Below are 24,695 nucleotides of genomic sequence, written 5' to 3' on the forward strand. Positions count from 1 at the left end.
GGTGCCACTGGTGGCTCCCTGTGGGGTGTGGGGGATCAGGTGGGAAGAGGCTCTGTGGACAGTGAGAATAAAAGGAAAAGAGCCGGAAGCAACTGCGCTGGGAAGTGTGGATGGGTCCCATGTGAGCTGTTTGCAGTTTGGGACAGCGGGTGGGTGGCTGCAGGGGTCACCACTGCCCACAGAGGGGAAAACTGGGATTAAGTGACATCCCTAACCCTGTGCAGGGGTCACTGCTGCCGGCAAAGCCCCACCCTGAGCTAGAGCAGCCTCTGCTGGGGTGGGTTCCCTCAGGAATTCAAGGAGCAGGCAGTTCTTGGAGCACTGGGGAACGTGCTGGCGCTCAAGCCAGTCCCACAGCTGTTGGTGTTGCTGCAAATGGCCTTGCAGCAACTTGGCATCCAATTCATACAAGTGAGTGTTAATTTTAGTTACATGTGTTGGAAGTAAGGATTATACCCATGCCTGTTTCCTGTGCTGGTGGGAATTCCATCACACCGTTTTTCTCCTGTGCTCGGGAGAACACGCAACGGAGCAAGCACGGATCTGCTGAGCACAAGCACCGAATCCCAAGGGATCTCTAAAGGACAGGATTTTGGGTGGGGGGAATGCCCAATGTTTCCTGCAGTCAGGCCCCCTGACAGCCAAGGAGTGGGTGCCTCACGGACACCCTGGCCAGCTGTGTGCACATCTGGAGCTTGCATCTGGCAGGGGTAGCGGTGCAGTCGCCAGGTAGGAGCTGCCCGAGTGCTGTGCCCTCCCGAAGAGACCACGGCAAGGTTTCATTTTGAAAATGCTTTAATAAGGAAGTGTTGACAACACCGTTTTGCAAAATGTAAAGGTAACTATACAAATTCTTAATACAAAAAGAATAAATTAAAAGCAGATCTTTTTTAATTCTGCAACTTTTTCTACAACATACATATTTTTTTTTTCCTTGATTACAGTTGAACAGAATCCAGTAAAATCATTTTCCATGCTCTAAAGTTCAATTTCAGGAGAGACCTAATTTTTTTTTTTTCTTCCTTTTTTTTTTTTTTTCTTTTTTTTTTTTTTTAAACTAGAGAGTCCATTTTACACAACCTGTAATAAAACTATTGACATTAATATATATGTAAAACTTTACATCTAGTTAACTAAGCAGTAACTGGTCATCTGATAGCACCTGAATGGGGATCGGCTATGCCTGAAACTAAAACTAATACAGAGTGAAAACAAATTGGACTTGTTTCAACATTTTCAACACTCGACTGCATATAATACCATTTAAAAATAAACCCTGCCTCCAGCACAGCCCAGTGCATGGACTGTCCACTGGCTCCTGCCCACACAGAGGGAGCGTCAGACAACGGAGACGAAGAACGCGGTTGTGGCTTTATGGCAGATGGAGCCTTGAAAAATAAAAAAAGGAGGGGTTAAGTTGGTAGTCAAGTGCTTGTCTATAATAGCTATGTATATACCCCTCCGTGCTATACTTAAATATGTTAATCTCATATGATTAACATTTTATGTACATTTGTGTTTAATTGAATTGAGCTAAACAGTAAAACCTGTTTTACTTAATCTGTCTTTACTACCAGACTGGCTGCTCACATGTGCCTTGATTGCAAACCAGAAAAGCAGAACACAAAGCAAAACTCAATCCGTTTCTAGAAAGCTTTTTCTTCACTCCAGCCTGTTTGCAATTCAGGCTAAACATTCTGGGTTTTTTTCCCCCCTCCAATTTCAGGGCTGCCACCTTTTAACCTTTGCTGCAAGACTGCAGAGCTGGTCTTGGAGGAATTAATGTTTCTTCCTGTAGTGCCCAGAGGCGTCATAGTGCCGCTGTTGTTGAATTCTTTTTAATTAAAAGAAGGTACACATTAAAAAAAAAACCAACCCAAACCACTTACCAGGGAAATTAAAAAGAAAACAGACAGTTGCTCAGAGCCCCTAAAAATCCTTGGGCTAAATTACTCGCTGCTGCTTAATTTGGTCCTTATTTAATCCTTTCACTTTAGCTTCCAAATCTTATCAGTAAATGTCATTAATCAGTACTATCTCTTATCCAGCTAAAAATCCAATTAGGAGCTTGAAATAATTCCTGTGTTAAAGACCCCAATGCACAAAGAGATGGTGAAAACAGCATTTTGCATGTCCAAGTGAAGGGTGTAATCTCACCGCTGGCTGTTCTTCCAGAATTGGATACAAGGCTTCAATTACTGTCACAGGGCGTTACACTCCCAGGGTGAAGCTTCAAGGAGGCCCAAAAGCACAAGGTTTGTGTGGCCACGTTTGAAACCCCTGGCCCGTGTTTTTTGTTGTTTTAGTGTGGGTGTTTGTTTTTTTTTAATAGGAGTAATTAATTTATGTTTCATGTGTGAGTATGAAAGGGTTTCCTTATCCCAGAATCATAGAATGGTTTGGGTTGGAAGGGACCTTAAGGATCATCTTGTTCCAACCCCCTGCCACAGGCAGGGACACCTTCCACGAGACCAGCTTGCCTCAGAGCCCCATCCAGCCTCGGCTTTTGCCCCATCCAATCCTGACTCTGCCGTGGATTCCCCTGGACAAATAAACAGCCTTTCTGCCTGTCACTGTCTCATCTCTGCAAGGCCACCCCCTGCCTTACCAGCCATGTGAGGCAGCAGCGCAGGGAACTGAAGCCAACGTTTCTGGTGAGAGTTGCAGAAAGGTATTAATGCTTAGAAACCCCATCGTTTTTCAAAGCCTAATTATGCAGAACCCTTCTCTTTTAAAGCCTGGAATGCAGTTTTCCAGCAATTTTAATACCAAAAGGTGTGGCAGCCCCCCAAGTCGCTGTGTTTAATTTGAAACGTTTCGCCCTTCTTTGTCTGGTAGACGCTGTTGTTATTCTTGGAAACACACACACACACTCTCACTCAAACACACACACACGCTCACACGTTTGTTTTTTTTTTCCTTTTTCCTTAAAACTAAAGCTAACTTCAGTTTCTGCTTTTCACAAAGTAACCCCCCTCCAGCCGTTTCTTTTAATGCCTTTCCCATAGGAAATCATCGTTTGCACGCACCAACGAGGGAAGGCCGGGCGCCTCCCCCCATCGAGTGGCAATAAAAACAGCATAGCACCGCAGTGAAGACTAGACCGTGCCAGCTTCAACATCCACCTAGATTGTGCACTTGTTCGTTACAAAAGTGTCTTTGAGGCCTTTTAAAGTTCCATGGCTTGACGTGAATAAAGCATTGCTCAAAAGTACGTGTAAACTCGCGGCTCCTTCCGTGACGCGCTCGTGCGATTCCTTTTGGTATCAGCAGGCAGCCCTCGCTCGTGCCCAGCGCCGCCCGCCGTCGCTTCTCTTCCCTGTGGTCTTGCAATGGGAAGATCTGCCTGCCTGCTGGTTGTCCGACCCTGCTCTGCTGCGGAGCCTTCCCGTCTCCCCGACAGACCGGTTCTCCCACGCAGCAGCACGCGGGTGACGAGCCCTTTGCTACACGGGTGCTAACGAAGGGAAGGTGAGTGGAACCGATATGTTGACTCAGCCCTACCGCGCCGATTCGACTGCGACGTGCTCGCCCTTTGACTTCACCTTGACGCTTTGTGCAGAAATCGATTCGAATTTATCGGCTGTATCTGTTTGCAGAAAGGTTTGTTTTGGTTTTGTTTTTGGCAATTTTTATCTTTTATCAAAGCAACCGGCGCAACCCCCAACCTCTCTGTGCATTGGTGGGCACCCTGTGCCAGCCGCAGAGGTGCTGTGAGTGCAGTACTCGCCTCTGCTTTAGGTAATGCCTTCGTAAACCTTGTTTGTCCAGTTTAACAGTAGCTTTTAGACAGCGGTGCTGTGATACCAGCCCAGAACTCTGGTGTGTCTGCAGCGCGGGGGGTTGTTTTACTTGCGTATAGGTGGGCTCCAAGCGAAGAAGGAAATGCCATTTTACAGGAGGTGGCCGTGTTTGCCACCGAGTTAAAAGGAGGGAGATGTTCTCGTAGCTAAAACTTGCGAGCAAACTTGTCCTGCAAATGGTGGTGCGGTGATTTTTGGCAGTGCCGATCTGACTGTGACACTAACATATCTCTGCAGTGATGGGATTTTGCTGTTTCTTCAGAACAGATGCACTTTCAGGACTATGGTATCCATTTCTCAGCCTCTGTCCCATCCCCACCCCCTTAAAACTAATTCTGTTGGCTTCAGCTCGCAGGTCATGGAACTCTTACTGCTGTTACGTGCCGTGGAACACTAAGAAGATTTGATGCAAGCCTTGAGAGGCTTCCACTGTTTCCAAGGAAAACCAATTTTTAAACTGCCACCTGGCTGTTCAGGTGTCTGCTCCTCTCCAGCCACTGCCGTGGGAGGGACGGGCACCTGCCTGGCCGTGGGATGTGCTGCGCTCCGTCGCTGCCGCGGTGGATGTCTCAGGGCCAGTGTTCCGTAAGTGTCGCCTTGAACTGCATCGTGAGAAAAGTGCTTAGAGTTGAAGCTGGTGCTGGGTGACAGTGCATCTGGGTAAGGCAAATGAGAGGCAGTGAGGTGATCTCAGAATGGCATTGATGTGATTAACTTGAGGTCAGGGGTTCACACTAGAGTCCCAGGCTTGGCTTTTTCCTGCCCATACCACTGGACATCTGCTAATTCTGGATAGAGGGGAGAATCCAGGAAACAGCTATCATTGTAGTTCCTGCAGGAGAAAGGAAACCTTGTTAGGACAGCGAGGCCTCCTGAGAAGTTCAACCGTGAGCATTAAACATTGTATTATGGGTGGAGAGGAACGCAGGATATTCAGACCCCACTGCACTTTACAGGTACTCCCAAGCTGATATTTGGGGTGGGCTCAGCATGCAGGACTCTGCTTTGACCCAGTTTGCTCTTGCCCAGCAGTCCCATTTGCCCCAGCAGCCCGCCTGGTGTGAGGAGGCAGGAGAAAGCTGAGCTCTGACAGCTTCTCCGCAGCCAGGGTACCCTGAGGTTTGGATGCAGGAATGGCAACAGGCAGAGCTGCTGTGCTTCCAGCCTGAGGGCTCTGCCTTGCTGTCCTGCCCGGTAGTAAGCAGGGGTAAGGAGGTTTTTGGTAGGATGCTTGCCAGGGAGCAAGTTCTAAGTTCAGCTCTCTCGGCCATGGACTGTATCATCCAGTGGGAATGTGGGAAGAGGAGGGTGGTTGGTGGTGCTTTCCTGTGGCACTTCTGCTCTGGGCAGAGGCTTGTGCATCACCTGGCAATCCCAGAGTCATGTGGCTTTCCAAGGATGAACCATGAAGCAACTAGTGAGAGCGTGCCAGGTCTGATGTGGAAAGGACTGTGCCCTGTTGTAGACAGCCTAGTCCTCATTTTGGGGCACATCTCCTGACAAGGTGCTGCTTCTTCTGCTGCCTTTACTGAGCAGATGAGACAATTCCCAAGAATTTTCTTTGTTGTTTCCGTTAAGAGCTCTGATCAGGATCAGCTCCTGGCTTAGGCTGTGGAGCTCCTTGCCAGAGGAAAGCACTGAGGTCAAAGTCTGGACCTTTTGAAAAGTGGCTGCTCTATCTGCACAGCAATTGCCAGAATTGATGTCTCTCTCTCACACTGATTTGAACCGACTTCCAAGCTAGAGATTGTTTTGAGGCCAAAAGTGGGAGATGCATTTTCCTTTTGTATACGGTGGGATTCTCACTCTTTCCTCTGCTCCCTCCCCACCTCACAGGACTGCTCTCTCATTTGATTCAGTTCCTGCTTCCTCTGCCCTGTTTTCCACCTGGTTTCCCTGGAATTGGTCTGGGAAGAACCTGAGCAAGGGCATCATCATCTGCATGTTAAAGAGCCTTTTGTTTCCCAGCACTGGGCTGGAGTGGTTTATGGGATACCTCTAGAAAGCTGGGCTTGAAATACTTGACAGATGCCAGCTGTGAATGGTTGTAGATTCAAATGAGAGTGTCAGACAGCGATGGCAGTTTAATTAAAATAGAAAAACTCTGTGGGTTTTTTTTGTTCCCTCCACCCTTCCCCCCTCCTGTCTTCCCACAGGAACTGGGGCCAAGGTTGCTCCTTGTTCCAGGAAACCTAGATGCTTAGAGCCTCAGCTTCACAGTTCTGTGGTAGGGAGGGAGGAGGGAGAAAGGGGCGCTCAGTGCTGGGAACTCAGGCTGGGTCCTCCGAGGCTCCTGCCTACCCCAGCTCGTCTCCCGGCCCCACTGCTCCCAGACTGTCCCCCAGCACTTTGCCCACCCTGCTCTGAATTGTCCCCAGCCACAGATTTGTCACCCCCCACTGCTCTCTGTGCCTGTCCAGCCCCTGCAGGAGCACAGAGCAGGCTGGCCCTGAGTCCCTTTCACAGGGGAAAGTGCCACAGCCACAGAATTGCTGAAAAGGCACAGAGAGCGGCTTCGAGAGGCTTCCAAGTTGTCCTTCTGAGAGCTGAAGGAAGCCTTGCTGGCAAACAAACGGGCACAGAATTAAAGAGCTGCTCCAGTGGGACAGCAGGACGCCGGTTATTCGCACTGTGCTCACGGACTGTTAAGGCAGAAGGAGGAAAGAACAAAACGTTCCCTTACTATACCTCTATTCATCAGTACTTTGGTGGGTTGGAGACTGAGACTCATCCATAGTGGGTGAGTTGTCTGTTGCTTCTCTGAGCAAAGGAGAGCAAAAAAAGGAGGAAAGAGGAGAGAGGAAATGTTAAAGAAAAGAAATGACACAGACATTGTTATGAGCTTATTAATCCAGTGGGGAAACAAGTTGATGACTCATCTTTAGAAAAAGTTAGTGACACAAAAACATGTTGGGGAGAACTGTCAATCTGCTGAGTTGTGCTGGGTGGGCACAGCTGGCCCTGCAGTGGGGGAGTCTGTGCTGTGCATCTAATGGCAGACTGTGCCTGCTCCTGCTGTAGTTATACACATGCCGTGTACATGTGCTATGCTCAGCCATGAAATAAGTGCTGATTTGTCTCCAGTTCTCTTTGCACTGGTTGTTGGTGCAGGGCCTAAGCTATAAATCCAGGTAACTTCACTTTCACCAGCCGAGAATTTGGCTTGATGCAATTTTGCTGTGAGAGACAGGGTGCAGGACTTATCTTGAATGGAAAAATAAGAAAAAGCTAGGATTATCCAAACAGTTGTCTCAGCTGGCTGCTCATAGTTTTACTTCTGGTCATCATAGAGATGTTTAGAAGAATTAGGACTGGGATGGAGACTGAGACTGAGTCTAGACTCAAGCTCTTAGTTGTGGAAATGTCAGTGTATGGTAAATGTAGATGCCACTTTGCCTATCTTGCTATCCCTTGACTTTTTATGAAATGGGACCAGGAACAGTTTCCTGTTCTCAAGCTGAAAGCACATGCAAAGACCATGTGAGGCTGGATGTCAAATGTGTGAATTTAAAATCCAAGCAGGCCTAAGGGGTTGTGGTTATGGTTCTCCTCATCTCCAGTTTAAAGTGCAGTCACAAGCGGTGCTGGAGTAAAACCAGAGGTCCAGCCTGGTCATAGGTGACCAGGGTAATTAAAGAGCGTGAGATTTTCCAGTGGCTGCACAGTGAAATATTTGCAAAGTTACCAGTCCCAATTCATGACTCCGGGATCGGATCCATTTTCCTATTCAAGGGATTAGGGTATTTTGAGGACTGCAGTCTCAGTTCCAGCTGATCTCACCAAAATCTCATCCCACAATCTGGGATGTGCTGAGTTAGTCGGGATCTGGAAATGACCTTTATTTGGTGTGGCAGGACAGAATATACCCATGGGAGCTTGCAAATGGCTGTTTGTTTACTCCTGGAACTCCCTGCCTGGCAAAGAGGTGCTAAAGAACCCAATTACTATATTTACATGAGTAATGGCTACCTCTGTGTAATGACTCACACCTCGGTGAGGCACCTTCAGGTTAATGGTAGTTGAAAAAAAAGAAACACTTAGCAGTCATGAAGACCCATTGCTGGGGAAAACTGAGCAGGAAAATGTGGCTGCTGCACACACAGGCATGGACAAGGCCTTGGTGTAGACAGCCAGGATGGTGGCTGCTAAAACAGAAATATCAGCTATTTCAACATATGACAACTGGAGGAAAGAGACTGTCCAAGCAGGAGGAACCTGCAAGGCTTCTTTCCCTGTGGATCCAGCACTGCTTGGAGCGGTGCTGCTGGGTGTGGATGGCACAGCCATGTCTTGCTCAGCCCAAACCAGAGCCCCACCACCAGCAGTGTATGGATGGGAGTCTGGAAATGCTCTGTGCAGGTGCAGGCTATTAAAAATGTTTCCCATATCTGCGCTCTCCCTGTGCTTGTGTGTGGGGAGGTTTTTCCCACTGGCACTGAGATGGATTGTCTAACCCGATCCCACGGGCACTCACCCAGTCTGCCATGTGAGAATGTGGTGGGGACTGCCCGGCGGCGTGGCTGCGAGTTCACTCGACGGCGTGGAACTCCTCTGGCTGTGAGGTAAGGCAGCTGGAAAACAACCACGGGTGGAGAAGAACAACCAGTGAGGCGAGGGCACCAAGGGTCAGGGCGGTTCAGAAGAATTATCTGGTCAGACCAGCAGGAACATGTCTGGCCGTGAGTAAACACTGCCTGGGACAGACCTCACCCCGTTCCTGGGTGACTGTGCCCTAACGTGGCACAGGAGCACCAGCCCACGGCTGACACTGCTGCGTGTCACGGGCTGGAGCTGGCCCCAGCTCTGCAGGAATGCTGCATTTCAGCCTGGCCTCCAGGTGAATACAGCCACCCTGACTCTCCTGAGCCTGCCTGGGAGACACCACACTTCTCTCAGCACGGTAGCTTGGTTCTGCTGCCACCTGGACTCCATGGGTACCGAAACTGGATGAGCTCAGCCTGTCAGGCTCAGCCTTCTGCTTCCAGGGATCCTGTGAGATGCTCTGTGTCCCCAGGAGCCAGGGCTGGCAGTGGCCAGAGTCTGGACAAGTACACAGCTTCATGTGCAAAGGAGGAAGGCAGTTCTGAAGATTTCAGAAGCTACAACCACCTTTCACCATGCATTTGTAAAAAGCTGAAGTCTGGCTTTGCTCACAGTCCACTATGGGACCAAAGAAAGGTTTATCTTACTCCAGTGAAAACAGAAGCAAGCTGGACTAAAAATGGGCAGCGGTTCTTGGGGGAGTTTCTCTGGTGCAGATTCAGCTTATAAATCCACCTGACTAATCTTTCCTCCTTCTCAAGTCCACACAGTGCTGACTCTCTGAAGTTAATACATGCCAAGAAGTCTGATCCTCTTTGAAAGACAGTGTGCAGTCCAGCAGAACTATCAGCTAGGGTTGATCAGCTGAAACAATGGAGATTTCTACCTGGCATCCCCTTCTGGGCTGTTAAATTCTTTAGCTGCTGCCAAATGACACTGGAAGCGAAGAACAAATTTTAATCTGCTCCTTGGAGCTGACAACCCCTAAGGTCAGTGTTCTCCCAGAGCTGTGACTGGGAATGGACTCCAAACACAAACCCAATCTATGCTGCCAACTGGTCAGGACAAGCTGAGCACACTTCCCCCTGTGTTGCCCAGATATCACATTTAGGTTTAAAGACCCAGCTGAGTGGGGGAATGGACTGACTAACAGTGATTTTCACGTGGTTTCACCCCAATCCCACATCTTGCTGAACTGGTATGGTTTCCAAAGCCAACCAAGGCAAAGCTTTCCAGTGTCCAGCGTTTTCTGTTGCTGCATGGAACAGAAATGCCCACTAACCAAAGGGAAGAAGACAGATTTTCATAGGGAGACACAGGATGGTTGTAGCAGCTACTCAGTTACGTCTTGGGCCACACCTGGTCCTCCTGTGAGCTTTGGCACCATATAAATCAGCCTCTTCTCGGGCAGCTGTCAGTGGCCCATGAGGAGTCTGTGTCAAACCACCTCTGGAGCTGGCAGAGAGTTCAGGCCCCCACTGGTGCCAGTGTGGTGGTCACCATGGTCCAGGATCCATGCTGGGATGTCTGAGAGTCAAGAGCCAGCATGGGTGGACACTGGTTGGCCCAGGGAGGCCACAAGGGCCAGTGGCAAGCCGAGGCTGAGGTGTGTGGCTCAGGTTTTGAGCAGTCCTTGATCTGTCCACACTGGTTTGTCCAGTGGTGACTGATGGCCAGTAAATATTTAACCTTGGACTGTTTCACAGCACATTGTGGCCTTCTCAGTGTAATGAATTTGACTTAATATTAACAGCACAGAGGAGTGCAAAGCTCTGTACATGACACAGAGGCATAATACTGCACAAACTTCAGCACTCTGAGTTTCAGGATATTATCAGCAGAGCTCTTGGAACTGCATGGGAAAACCAAGTCTCAGCAGTGCACAAAGATGTCATCGCTCAAACATTTTTGTGGGGGGTGGGGGGGTTGGGATGCCCCCACTTAACCTTTCTCATGCTATTTTCTCACTGAAGACACACATTCTCCTGGTCTGTGCTGAACCCCTGCTTGCTTCATCGTTCCCCTCACTGTGATTATGAAGAGTGATGCTACTCATGGTTTCATCACCTTCAGCCCCTAGTGCTATCACCCAAAACCCCAAACTCTGAGGAAAGATCTGGCAATAATCAGTCTCCAGTCCCTCCCTGTCTTTTGAGCCCATCACTGCAAAGTGATGATTTCTGTGGAAAAACATCCCCACTCAGCGAGTGTCTTGGACAAGGCTCACCACCCAGCGTTGTGCCTCCAGGCTTGGCGAGCAGCACGTGAAGGCCAGAGAACAAACACGCTGTGGTCTGGCACTGCTCTCCAGCCGGGGTGTAATGCCTGGCACGAATCCGGGCTGCAGGAGGCCCCCATCCCTCCCACCCCTCCTCCCCGGCCCAGCTCTCACCTGATGTCGCTTTACACATCTGAGGCATTCTCGTGACCCGGCTGTGCGCCACAAAGGTGCTTTGTGAAGATGTGCTGTACTGGGAGCTGCTGTCCGAGGAGGTGGAGCTCGTGTGCGAGAGGCGGCTGTGCTCCTTGTGGGAGGCCGTGGACCGCTGGTACCAGAGCCGCAGCTCGTCCGACACCGCAGTCCTACCCGAGCCTTTCTCGTGGCCCTCCCTGCCCAGAGATGGAGTCCTTATGATTTGGGAGCGGGAGGGGGTGAGCCTGACCGAGTCCACTTCATCCCCGTGCCAGTTCTCCTTAAACATCCCCCCTGCCGTGTAGGAGTTGGAGGTTTTGAATTGTGCTTTCACGCTGTAATGTCCCTCCTGGTCGTTCTCCAGGCTCCGCACCACCACGGGCGTGGAGCTGCCCTCAATGTACAAGGGGTATTCTTTGATCCTGTACTGGGAGGAGGGCTGGCTCTGGCTGTGCAGGTAGACACGGTGGTGTCCCGTCCCGTTCCTCGCAGCCAGGTTGGGCATGCTCCCTGAATTGGAAGAGACCAGGTTGCCTGCTGATTTGTGCCTTTGCCTCTGCCGTTCTCTGGCTTTCGACGGGGAATCCTCTGCCAGGGTGGAGTAGTTGGGGTTCATCTGAGCGGGGTAGTAGTGCTCAGAGCTGGAATGGCTGGTGCAGGAAGAGCAGTCGTCCATGGGGTCAGAGCCGTTACTGCTACGAGTCCTTGGGGTGTAGAAATCGGGGCTCCCTGTCTCATTTTCTGAGCCGAGGAGCTTTCCTTGTGACTCCAAACTGGAGCTCCGGTGCCTAAAGTGCTGAGCTAAGCTGTGCAGTCTGGTTGGGCTGATGTCTACTGACCTGTAGGTACCAGGAAAAAGAACAGGCTGGTAAGTCAACAGAAAAAAGCACTGCCCATCCCTGCCTGTACACACAGGCAAAGGAGTCTGAGGGCAGTGAAAACCTGGATCCCTCCAGGGCTGCTGCCTGCGATGCAATCTGCTTCCCTGCTGCAGGGTTTGGGGTGATTAGGTCCTGTTCTTGTTCCTCGCCAGTTCCCTGGTGTGACACTCAGTCTGCAGCACCGTGAGGGACATAAACCCTTACTCAGCCCCATTCCTCTGTGGCTTGCCACCCTGGGAAAGGCCAGTCTGAAGGGTGACACCTGGGGACCTCAAGCCCTGGTTTTGCTGGTGCAGCTGCATGGCAGAGCTGCTTGGATCAGCACCGTCCCTGTGCTACCAGGTTTACCTTGTGTCACCTCTGCAAATCCCAACACCTCTGCAGGCCCCAAAGGTGGTGAGATTTCCTTGCAAGGGGCCCACGAATGCCCTGCACAGGTACAATCCACCTGGTGGGAGACAGACAGACAGACAGACTGCCTGCACTTAGCCTAGAATGCTGTTGAAAAAGTCACCTCTTGTCAAGCAGCTCAGTTTTACTGGGGCCCAGCCATAGGCACATGTAGGACTGTCAAGGGGTGACAGTACTCCAGGCAACCACCCCAAATCACAGTTTACAAGGCTTGATTCATGGCCAAGTCTGGGTGGTCTCTATTCATCCCGACTGTTTGAAGAATTTCACCCATCCGTTCAAGGAACAGGAACACATCCCCATGACAGATGGTCAAGGCCAGGGCGTGCAGCTCATGAATGAGCCACAGACTGAGCAATGACTTTTTCAGACACCCAAATGGCGCCTACCTGGTCAAGGTCACTTCTCAAGCCCTGTGCAAGGCTCATTTCTCACACAGCTTGGCTCCAGTACTTAACAGACTTTGTACTCTTGAAAGGTACTCTCAGCCAATAACTTGTAACAAACTTAGCCCAGGGTCTTAATGCCTTGTACTTTCTCTGCCTGAGGCTGATGTACTGGCACAACTCTTGATTTATGCTGAGCTAAATGATGATAGTACTTCCCCTTAGGGCAGGACACCAAGCAGCACACAGCTCTGGCTCAGCTCTGCTCCCTGCAGTGTCCACGGAGTTTGCCACAAAAGCAACAGAGCAATGAAGCTGAACAGTTTGTAGAAATCCTGCTGAAAACTGGAGTCAAATTGGGCCACACACATCAAATCGCTTCCCTTACACACTTCAGCTTTTTCCTCTGTCAGCCCTGGGCTAATCCACTGCCACCTGGATCCCCAGGTGGATTGCTTTATACAGCCTCTCACTCTCCACATGACATCACACACATGCAAACATTTTATCCATGAGAGAAAATTAACACTACCCAACATTTTGTATCAAACAGGAAACAACATGTTCTCTCCAGCTGGATCCACGGAAGAATTTACTGCAGAATTCAGCAGTAGCAGCACCACATGTGTTTTAAAAGTGGCTTGGGGTTTGTAGAGCCTATAAACAGCCCCCAAGATGAAAGGTCCCAGCAGAATAAAAGCTTGATCACTTTGAGGGAGGGATGAGGGGCAGGATCGTGTTTATCTGAAGGGATTTCAGGATCTCAGTTCAGGAGAGATTCCCTACTGGCAACAGTACGTGAGCCTCTTACGTGAACAGGACTGGTTTGTGTCCTGTCCTGAACTGGGAATTAATTGATACCCTGGGGGAAGGATAAAGCAAGGAATATTTATTTCAGGGTAAGCAAGGGAGACTGGAGCCAGGAAGACTTACCGTGTGGAGTGGACGTAGTGCGGACTGCGTACCCGTAGATCTGGCGTCGACGGCATGCTGGACTGGGAGTTCCAGTGGGGAAGGCTCCGGATGGGGCTGTTCTGCAGAGAGCTGCTCCCTCCCGCCTCGGCACAGCTCCCAGTGCTGGGGAACCGCTTGTGACTGCTGCAGAGGAAACATCCACTTCAGCTCCTGTCAGGAATTTGGGGAAGCGACTCCCACGCGTCTTTCCAGATCTCAGGCATGTGCCCGGGATCTTGAGGGGGTGAGTGGGAGTTGGGTCAGCTGCTGCTCTGAGCTGCGCCCCAGAGCCTGTGCTTCTACAGCAGCCAGAGGTCAAGGCCAATCCCTGTCAAAGCCCTCAGATGATCCACCACCCGTCCCTTTTAAACGTTTTGTAGAACTGCACTGAGATACCATGCAGCAATCACGTGGCTGCAGCCTATCTTTATGACCTGCATATTGGCCAAAACACCTGAAGTCTTGCCTATTGGGTAAGGGACAGCTTCGTAAATTTTGGAAGGGCTCACACTCGTCCCTCCTGAGAGCAGAGAACACCTCCGTGATGGAGCTTCAAGGTATCCGTCTCACCTGGAATGGCTGTGCGAGGAGCGTTTCTTGACCTTCTCATAGGGCTCATCCAAGGATGACTCACTCCACATCTTGGGCTTGATGGGGGACTTGTCATAGTCGTTGCGGTGATAATGCATCTGGCGGAGCCCTTCCAGCGACTGCGGAGGAGGGGGCCGGTTGTGCAACGGCGGCCGGGGAGGGAGTCCTTTGTGTGGGGACTGGAGAGGGGAGATTGTGCTGGTGATCTGAGAATCCTCTGTGAGGAGGAGAAGGGAGAGAGGTGATGGCTGTGTGACACCATCGCATTTCCAGAGCCTATTTCCTTACCCTGCCTCTCCTGGCTGTGTTCAGGAGCAAGCCGAAGACCCGACTTTCAGAAATGCACTGGGTGACATTCCCATTTTGGGAGAGAATGGCCAGCAAGAGTGTGTGATGCATTAAAGTAATCGAAACCTTAAAGGAAAATAAGGGGGCATTCTGGGACTGTCCTTTGAGACAATTCAGAGCATTAACCCCAGCAATACTCACTGCTCCAGGCCTGATGTCTGACTACAAGCTGGGAGTCAGGGGAAACCAAGCGATTTTGCTACTGGGATGTGTGAGTGGGTTATTACACAGAACAGTTATTCCATTTTGAGTACCAATCAGGAGTTCACACCTCCCTCCCTGCTCTCTAGAACATACAGTAGCCAACATACCATCCTCAAGAACAAGGGCGTCCGAGAGGGAGCTGTCTTCACTGGCAATGTTTCCTTCTGAAAGGAAGAGAATATAAAGATGGTCAGATGGTCCCAAGAATCGCAGCGACTGAGTGCTGAACTGCACCGTGATCTTTGTCCACTGAGTCTTAGCCTTAAGCAGTCACCCACATCTTCCTCCTCACAGAGCCGAGAGGCAAAATTCCTGTAAACAACTGACTCAGCCCACTCTCAGTCTGGGAGTGCAGAGCTGCAGCCAGGTCTCTCAGTAGCAGGCTGCCTTTCAAGGAGCTGCTAACCCTTTTCAATTAATGGGGATTAAGACTGAGTCACAACAGAGAGCTAAGATCCCCAGAGGATGCAAAATGGCATGGTGCCATTATGAGATTTACATCTCGGGCCTGAAGGACTCTGGGTTTGATATCCACCTTCTTAAAATGATTATCCTGTTGCTAATTAATGGCTCACACTAAGTACCAGTTCTGTGGAACTCAGGGAAAGGCTTTCTGAGCATCCTCTGCAGCAGCAAGAGAAGCTCTCAGGTCCTTGCTGTGCAGACATCTGAGCTGCCTCCCCCATCCCACGTCCTCATGGCTCTCTCTTATCCCTGACTGCAGTGCAATTTGGTACCCAGGTCACAAATGCAGCAGCTCTAATCTCAGTTCCTGCCACAAAGGCACAGAGAAAAGCTTTGTAAGTCAAAGGGAAAGGGCAAAATCCGCAAGGGAGAAAGAAACACAGCAGAAAGTTAATGGATTTCATGAAAAACCAATCAACAACCCAGTAAACCATAAAGTGCCCTGAGAGTTACACTGTAAAAAAAAAAAAAAAAGAAAAAGAAAAAGAAAAGAAGTATTTGAACACAGCAATGACACTGCTCCCACTTTGATTTCGCAGATGCCTTTCAGCTAGAGAGCTCACCCCAATCTGCTAACATTAATTACATTTGTGCAGAACCGCTCCGGAGGAGACGTTAACAGAGCGATTTTATAGGTGAACAAAGGAGCCACATTCTGCTCTCCTGACACGTTTGTCACCCACGGCGCGACCCTGCTTCTTGTGCCATGACCCAGCACAGCCCTAATGCATGGCACACACCCCTGGAGCCCTCCAGACAGAAGAGGGAACAGGAGGGAGCAGAAATCTGTGCCTCAGGGCAAGAATTTTGCTCCCTGCGCTCTGCAGACCCCCCGTGATGCCATGGGCACCGAGTCCCACTTACCATCTATGATCAGGGAGGCCCTCTGGGTTGGCTTCTTTCCTGATTTGATGCGATACTCGTTGATGGCATTCTCGATCTCCTGCAGCTTCTTCAGTGCATTCAGATAGGATGTCTTCCTCTGCTTCTTCAGCTTCTTGCTGACGTTCGGGTCGCTCGCCAGGCGCCGGGCAGCCTCTGTGATCTGGGACTGGATGGCAAATTCCCTCTCCAGTCGCTCCAGCTCTGCCTCCTGGGGGAAAGGCAAGAGGATTCTGGTTACCACCAAACTCTTCCAGCCCATCTATGGGGAAGCTCTCCTGAACCTGACTGGTGGCCTCCAATCAAGGCTCTCCATCAGCAAAGCATCCACAGCCATGCTGCTCCCCTCATCTCAGGGCCTCCCTGAGCACAGCTTCACCTGCTCACATGAGTGCCTGGAAGCACAGCTGGTGGAAGGGATGACCCATACAAGGAGGACACGTGTGCTCCAGCCCTAAAGCCTGCCGTGCTCTTTGGCTTTTCATGCAGTTCAGTATGGCCAAGTTCAACTGTGCCCTACTGCTGACACATTCATCTCTGTACACCCATCTATGGGTAACACCTGCCTCCCACCTCCTCCTTCCCCCTGTCTCCTATCTCCATATTTGAGTCCCATTTGATATCAGTGCTGCATAATGATCCAAAGCTACAGCTTTAAACTTCCTGACAGGTTTGCTTGGCACCCACCAAACACTTCGGGGTAGAAAGGGCAAAGATGGGCTAACTCATCCCCTTATTATTATATTAACATACGGCTGTCAAAATCCAGAGGTGAGTATGAGCTGATGTAGTTACGGGCTGCTGCAACTGATTGCACCAGAAAATTGTCTCCTCACGTTACAAGCCAGGAGGGTGATCTCAGAGCCAGCAGTGTGTAACAGCAAGCTCTCTGTATGCCAAAAAGGACCAGTGTCTCCAATGTTTGCCCTTGCAGGGTCTCAGCTGAGTTTTTAGATGCAAGTAGGTGTACCCTGGAAGCTACCTACAACTTTTGGTTATCCTCCAAAGTCAAGGGATTTAGGCCAATTTATGCCAGTGCATAAGCTGATATTGAGCTTCCCAGCCTGCACTGGGACTCCAAGCTGTGAGTTTCAAAGGTACTTGCTAATCTGAAACGGATCTGGCTCCCTTCCCCAGCTGGATAGAATAAGTCTGATAGAAAAGGAAACACAGCACATTGAAAATTAGGGAAAAAATGACAAGCTTTTTTACTTTTAATGAACAGTGGGACAGTCATATATTCATGGAGATCCCCATTACGCAAATTCAAATCCTCTCTTTGTTTAGCAAGTAGCATGTGCTGTAAGAGCTGATGCTGTGGGATTTATTCAGACTGAAGACATTCTCTGAAGTTTTTATTCTGGGCTTCTGGCTTAGAAAAAATCCTTTTGCTATCAGCAGTGAGTCAGCATTGCCTTAAAACTATAATTATCATTTCCCTCACTTCACTGAAGACTGAACCCACCCCCTACCTTTTTAACAGATCCCTTTTTGCTTTGAAGAGTTTATAAGCTCCATCAGTACCAGACTTATTAAAAGTGAACTTAACACCATGGAGTTTTAAGGCCTGCAACCTGATTCATCATCCTCTGGTAAAATCCTTCCCACAGTCAGGAATTACAGACCAGGTAAAGGTGATTACCAAGAAAAACAACAGGATCCTTCCCTGCAAGTCTTGCACTGACAAAGGTCTTGCTGAAGGTATGGTGAGTTTGATGTGAGCTATCATTTCAGACCTTCACAGATTCAGTTCTAAATCATTCAGTATATTGCAGGAAAAACATATTAATTTTCCTCATGGCCATAATTGTCTATTTTCTTCCAGTGAGGTACACTATAAATAAAGCCTTAGGAAATGAGAGCTATCATCTGGCTTCAGATGGAAGTGCCTTGCTTCAGGTCCTTGTCACAGTTGGTAATTTCAGTCCTGGATTTACGTGGCTGAGGTATTATTTCACCTTTGCTTGAAATTGATTTTCCAGTGTTTGCACTTGCTGAGAAACACGTGAAAATCATCACTGGCCTCTCTAAATGCTCTCAAACTGGCAGCCAAACACAGCTCAACATCATTCTTCAAGAACAGAAATTTATGGTTTTCAACACAGTCCTAAAGTTTGACAGGCGAGAGAGGAGGTAGAGAAGAGCTGAGTCAGCGTGTTTGGATTGCTGGTGCCAAAAGGCAGAGTGCCTGCAGCGAGGAGGAGCTGCTTTACCTTCCTGCTTTCCCCACCTAACCCTGCCACTGGAGTAAGGAGATTCCTCACCCGCATGGTCCCAAAAGCTGCCTTGCAGCAATAAGACCTGGAGAAGCCAGAGATCAGGTTATAGCTGAGCAGCCAGCAGACTGCAGGGGTTTTAGGAGTAATTCAGCTAAGCCATGCCTCCCTTTGAAAAGCTTAATTAAATGTGCCAGTTCATGAATATTTGACTTCGCTGGAATTCCTCTCCCAGGCTCCATTGAGAACAAAACTAAAGAGCTCCAGCTGTTTATTTTTTTCCAGCAGAAGGAAAACGCCAACAAAACGACAAACAGTTAATTCCCTGGCTGAACCGAGCCTTAAACCACACGGTCACACCAGCTTCAGTCCCTCCTCCTACAAAAATAAAAAGGAAACTCAAGACTGGGATATACACAAGTGCCTTGCAAATGCGCCTCGCAGACAATGGCTGTTCTGTGAATCCGGTCCCGCCTCACAGCTGCTGCAGGCCTGTTTTCACAGCCACGGTTCAGGGCACTGACCCAGCACACTGTGGGAGCAAGGCAAGGGAACAAACACTCCCTGGCAAACTTAGAAAAATGTAACTCCAGCTCCCCATAGGTAGGGATGAAGGCTCTTTTGTTTAAGGACTGGGGAGCAAAACGCTTTTATCTCGCTGTGGCAAGGCTAAGATGGATAACGGTGATGCTTTTCTCCCCGGTTAGCAGTCCTGAATTTGGATTGCTACTGAAGTGGAAAGCAAGTGGCTGTTTGCAATAACACAGGCAAAAGCATTGCTCAGATGGCTCAGGGCGCTCCTGGTGTGCTCCCTTATCACACAAATCACTGCACTTGGTCACCAGAGCACCTGCACTGCCATGGTCCAGTTGGTCACCCAGGCTATTTCTGTTACCTCTAGCAAAGCCAGGGTAAACCTCGAGGGTTTCACCTTTACTCTGAGTCTGAAGGAAAGCCACCAACTCTCTTGCTGCTTCCTCGTTCTGATGGATATAAATTAAAGGCCAATTATAGTAATTTAAAGCAAAAATGACCTTAGGGACTGATGGCTCTTGTGTGATGCACAGTGGACATCCTAGAGACCTGAGGTGGGGACATGGGTCTGGAAGGGAAAGGCACAGTCTCACCTCTCCCTTAGGCAGGATTTTCTGCTCATCCAGTTTAAAGGCAGTTCCTATTCTTCTCCTCACAATAGGCGGCTCCTCCCCGGGATCCAGGGGGTATTCTCGTGGCAGCTTTCCTGTGAGCTCCTGTAAGCAGAAAATGCTGTTAGTGCTCTGGGAAACCCTGCAGCAGAGCAATGCACAACACTGCTCTTGTGTGACCCTAAAATGACAGGCATTCATTAACAACATACCCAGTTGAGCCAGCTGATAAACACATAGGAGAGCGCCCAGCCCTGCAAACTCAGAACCTGCCTCTAAGGGTGGGGACCTTTTCTTTAACCTGTGCATGAATACAGACCTTTGTGGCCTGCCCTGGGCAGGTCTGTAAGTGGTGCCCATCCCTAGGGCGTCAGGGCCTGAGGCTGAGCCGGCTGCAGCACACAAAGCCTTCATCTCTGCTGCAGGGAGAGCAGGAACCAAGAGCTCCTATCTGCAGAGCTAATTCTGAGGGGGTGAGCAGATCAGAGGGCCTTCCTGCAGGATGCAGGTCTGCTGAGTCAGAAAGCCACACTGGTAGCAGCTGTGCAGGTTATGACCCGCACAGAAAAACATTCCCACCTGATTCATGATGTGTCTGAGAGGAATGCAGCGAAAACGGCCACAAAAAGCAGTGCCTGGTACCTCATTACCTGTCTGATAACACTTCATGTATCAGAGCCCCTTCCAAACCCCAGTGATGTCACGGGCAGTTTTGGAGCAATTATTAGCTGATGCACTGTCAGACTGTTGGGGTTATTTGCAAAGGCTTGTTCAAAATCTGAAGCAAACCCCACAGAACTGAGGAATATCTGGAACACAGGAAGCAGCGAATGACACTACCGATGGTAATGCTGTAGGATTTTTCTCCTGGACTACACAATACAGCCACTCAGATCCCAACTGAAGGCATTCAAATGCCTACAGAAATAGGCAGGAGCCTGACTACCAGCACAGCCCGACTCCTTGTACTCAAAAGTCTCCCCATGAAGGACAAAAGGCTTTTGTGTTCCTTACCATCAAGCCTTGAGAGGATCCAGCTGGCAGAGTAACCTAAATCATCTGAATCCCAAAGAACAGCAGCTGACCTCAATGTGTGTGTGGGTGCACAGCCCCAGTCCCTGCCTGCCCTGGCCTCTCCCCGGCTCCCTAATGGGGTTTTTCTTTCTACTCTTTTCAGGTCACTAGGAAATGAGGACCTGGCCTTTTCAAAAACTCCCTTTAAGCAATTCCCAGCAAAATGGGTTTGCAGCACTGCTCTGTGTCGATGTGCACAGCCCTGTGTTGCAGGAGGCACTGCTGCAATGCCTCAGAGTCCTTTTTTGCATTGCCCCTCCAGCCCTGTGGGGTTATTTCAGCTTTTCTTTCAAAATGTGTTCCTTCTACTGAGATTTGGCTCTAAGCACTGCACCAAGACACATATTATTACTGTATTCTATCCTGAGGGTAACATGGATACTTTCTTTATAACTTCTAAGGTAATATGAAGCAGGGCAGTGGGGAAAGAGTTGATATCTTCTGTAGAATGCCCAAGATCAGAGCAGGACAAAATTAATGTGGGCTACCATGCTGCCTCCATAAGCTAAAAAGCATTCACAGGCATGGTTGTGAAACATAATCTAAATTAATAAGTAACTGGAGCAGCGATGGCCCAAAGTAACCTGATGCCAGTGTTATGAATGGCTCTGGCCATGCTTATTTGATTATCTCCCCACTTTTAACCCTTTTTTATCTCCTCGTTGGCTGCCTTCTCCCTGTGTTTTGGCCATTCTCATGCCAAAGCAGAAAGGATGAAGGGCAGCCTGAGAGGAAATACTTTCAACTACCGGCTGCTGATGGATGAGCTGTAGGGTTGCAAGGCGGTGTCAGATTCCAAGTGTCCATCAACTGCGTCTCTCATATCACCTACGGAAAGCATGAACACTTTCTACCAGCTCTTAAGGTGCTGACAGATGGGCTCTGGCCAGCCTTGCTGCAGCACATTAAGGAGATATTGCTCTTTATCCCCAGCTCCATGCCTCAGTGGGGCTTTTGCCTGCATCCCAGCAGCCTGCCAAATGTCTGAGGCTGCACTGAAGACAGGACTGGGGTTAAAGAGAAGGCACTGGGCTGTGAGCTCCTGCAACTGTGGCACAGGCACATCTTCCCCTGCATCTGGTGCTGCTGCAAAGATGAGTCACCGGCTGTCAGGGAGCATTAGCTTAGGGTAGTAAATTCCTCAGAGAGAAGTAGAGCCCTCCAGACCTTGACCCTCAGCCCCCGAAGAGCTGTGACTGCTTCCTGCAGATGACCTCAGCTCAGTGGACTTACAGACTGCATCTGGTCCTGCAACCTTTATCAGCCCAAGTTGTTTGCTGAAGTCAACCAGGGCTTTCCAGATGGGAAAGGATGGCTCATGTGGAGTAAAGGGTGTGAACTGGGGTAGCAGAGACTTCCTCTGACATTCCTGGTTGAGAGGTATTTTCCACAACTTACTCTTTTTGGCATTAAGAGTATAGACTAATTGAAACAAAGTGCAGTGAGAGCTGAATCAGTGACCTTTTTCCCCCATTTTTGTCAAAGGCGAGATACACATCAAATATTAAGCAAGAACTGGAAGATCTCCGTGCCACTGTCTGCAGCCAGCTTCCTGTTGTGTTACACATCACGATTTGTTGTTAAATTCAGATACTCAGGCCTGGTAAACATAGGAAGATTGCTGAATGACCCAAGAGTACACTGCTGCTAATCTACACACACAGCTGCAGCAGGGTTGTGATTTCCTCAAATCATTAAATGGATCTCTGAATGGCTGCCTGTGTGCTCCAAAAATGAACTGGCAAGTGAGTGGGAAGGTTATGAGTTCCTGAGATGTCCTGTATGTCCTGGGATGACTACAGTGGTTCCTCTGCAAGGTCTACCACCACACTGCCAGAGCTTATTGGATAAAGGGAATCTACAGGGTGCAGATGAGACCTTGTGTGCTGTATGAAGCAGTCTGCTTGGAGAGGAAAAGCATGTAGAGTCAGGCCTGCTCCAACGAGAAAGTGTGTCAGTCTGCTTGGTTTTTTTGTTTGTTTGTTTGTTTTTGGGTTTGTGTGTGTGTGTGTTTTGTTTTGTTTTTTTTCCACAAATGGAGTCAAGTTTTTGAGAAGTGATGACTAGTACACAAAACAGCCTTCCTAACCTGCCATTTAGGTAACACCACATTCCCACCAAAATTAACAAGAAGCCTGGCTGAACAATTTCAAACAGGAGACGTGGATATTGAGCACCTTCCTAGCCCCAGGCCAACTGGGTACCCAGCTGATGTGGGGTCCCTTTTTCTGGGGGGGGAAATGTCCTGGACAATGCCATATGGAGTTGAAGCAGCTGGACTTTTCCTGAGGTGACTGTGGGAGGAATCTCTTCTCCTGACCCCACGCCACCTCCAAACAAGAAGCACGCTATAACAATGCAAACAGTGAAGTGTTACAGGTTATAAAATGTCCATTGCCTACCGCTTCTCGCAGGCACAGTTTCTTTAGCTCTTCCAAGCGTTGGCGCAGGGTCTCTTCCAAAGCTTCTTGCCTGGATTTCAGTGCAGCCAGCATGTCTTTCTTGGCAGACTGAGAACTATCTGACTCTTGGGAACCTGTCGATAAACAATGATTTCACTAGGCCAGCTGACAACAGAACACACATCTGGAGCGCTTGTAATTTTACCAAAGCCTGGACGCAGTCCTTCCAAAAAGAAATTGGACTATGACACGAAGCAGGTGTTCCCCAGTCATGATTGTTTACAGCAAATCCTTAATGTTTAAGTGAACAGTCAGAGACTGGACAGTGAAGCACATTGAGACATTTGTAATCATTATCCGGAAAAATAAAAGCATCAGAATTATTCATCTAAAGATCCTAGAACAAAAACACATACAATTCCCATGAAAGTTCCCAATGGCAAGTAACAGTACAGTTTAAAAAGCCCTGGAGACGCATTTTTGGGAAATTAAGCCTAAGAGAAGTCATTTGACAATACAGCCTACTTCTTAAGAACTGCAATTATCCTAGTAGCAAACATGTAATTCAATCCACTTATGGGGCCTGTTCTATGAAAAACTGTAATGGAACAAAATTACCTAGCAAGATTGCTGTAAAACACACCAAAACAACAACCACCACAGGTCCTTCTGGGATTGTAGCTGTTTCTTGTGAAGATGTAGGTCGAGAGATTTAAACTGGATGTCCAAATGGTTTGACTTTTCGAGTGGCAACTACCCAGAAACTTCCACTGAAGTAAGTCCATGCACTGAGTCAGACTGTTGCTCAGATGTCATGACAACATTTCTAATTTCAGCTCTTTGGGGGAACTTATTGATTAAGTAACCTTATCCTTTCCCCCCACATCCAATAAAGGATGGAGATTCTCCTTACCCCTCCTTTGGCTGATGATGTATTAATACAAGGGTTGGACTAGATGATCTTTCAAGGTCCCTTCCAACCCAAGGGACCAACCCAAACTGGGAAGGAACTTGTACCATTGCTCCCTTTGCAGGTATGATACAGGACCCTGTGTGACCCCACGCTCTTGGACTGGCAGTGGGATCCTCTAACCCACCTAAAACGGTGCTGGACACCTATGTGAAGGCAGCTGGATTGTTCTTGGTGCTTTGCAGACACTTCTTGTGGGATTCTGTAGGGTTATGACTGCAGAAAAGCCTTTGACTTGTCAATGCTTTCAAAGGGATTTCTCCTAGTCCTCAGTGGACTCAGCACATGCTGTTCCAGGGTGACTCTGGGGGGCTTTCCTGCCCCTCTCTAGCAATGGCACAGAGAAAGCAGACCTTTATTATCTGCAGGAATCAGATACAACAGGATGCTACGTGGAATTTTCTGTGCACCTGTCAGGGGGGAGTGAGAGGGGGCTCCTAGATACATTTGCAGCTTGGCTGCCAAGCGTTCAGTGAAAACACTCAGCCCAAGCAGGTCGGAAAAGCTGTTATTTCACAGAGCTTTGGAAGGAACCTGGGAACAATTCTTTGTTTTGGCAGCAAAACAGTGAAATTTGTGCTTTCAGCTTCATCTTTCATTGCTACTATTTCAGCAGACCATTAAAGCTAAACTGAAAGAGGATTGAGGCAAAAAATGCCACAAAACAGTTCTGCATTGGCCCAGGGGGAGCAGAGAATCTCACAGATCTTTTCCACCAATATTTTCTGCAGTTTTCATAGAGGAAGACAGCTGGCTCTTATTCTATGAAACACCAACCTGCTTTCTTACACCTTTTATTGGGCTGCACCGAGGTGGGGGCAGTGGAAAAGGTCTCTCTAAAGGTCAGCCAGGTTGAGCATTACCAGACAAAGGAGGAGAACCTCATGCTAAGATGCTTGTTTAGTTGCTGTAGTCATCCTCGCTTTAGCTGGGTTTGCCCTCATAGAGCAATAACACTCAATTCTGCACACACATCTGTGCTGCAAGAACTTGATGGGATCTTTCAGC

At 49.0% G+C, this 24,695-nt stretch overlaps 1 protein-coding gene across 11 annotated transcripts in view; it reads right to left on the reverse strand.

Moving 5' to 3' along the window:
* Nucleotides 1-777: 777 nt before the first annotated feature.
* FRMD4A (FERM domain containing 4A) overlaps nt 778-24,695 on the reverse strand; it is a 365,195-nt gene continuing 341,277 nt past the window's right edge. For 9 of the 11 annotated variants that reach the window (XM_050324260.1, XM_050324261.1, XM_050324262.1 and 6 more), the window contains 9 exons: nt 22,718-22,851; nt 19,224-19,346; nt 15,863-16,091; nt 14,641-14,697; nt 13,961-14,198; nt 13,370-13,534; nt 10,738-11,597; nt 8,278-8,374; nt 778-4,635 (listed from right to left, as the gene is read on the reverse strand). In XM_050324260.1, coding sequence (XP_050180217.1) covers nt 4,533-4,635; nt 8,278-8,374; nt 10,738-11,597; nt 13,370-13,534; nt 13,961-14,198; nt 14,641-14,697; nt 15,863-16,091; nt 19,224-19,346; nt 22,718-22,851 — 2,006 coding nt within the window. In that variant the 3' untranslated portion in view covers nt 778-4,532. Of the gene's footprint in view, nt 4,636-6,491; nt 6,564-8,277; nt 8,375-10,737; nt 11,598-13,369; nt 13,535-13,960; nt 14,199-14,640; nt 14,698-15,862; nt 16,092-19,223; nt 19,347-22,717; nt 22,852-24,695 lie in introns of all 11 variants that reach the window. The other 2 variants (XM_050324259.1, XM_050324256.1) reach the window with 1 other exon arrangement.

Source organism: Myiozetetes cayanensis, unplaced genomic scaffold (assembly GCF_022539395.1).
Source record: "Myiozetetes cayanensis isolate MyiCay16 unplaced genomic scaffold, myiCay2020 scf3, whole genome shotgun sequence".
Lineage (NCBI taxonomy): Eukaryota > Metazoa > Chordata > Aves > Passeriformes > Tyrannidae > Myiozetetes > Myiozetetes cayanensis.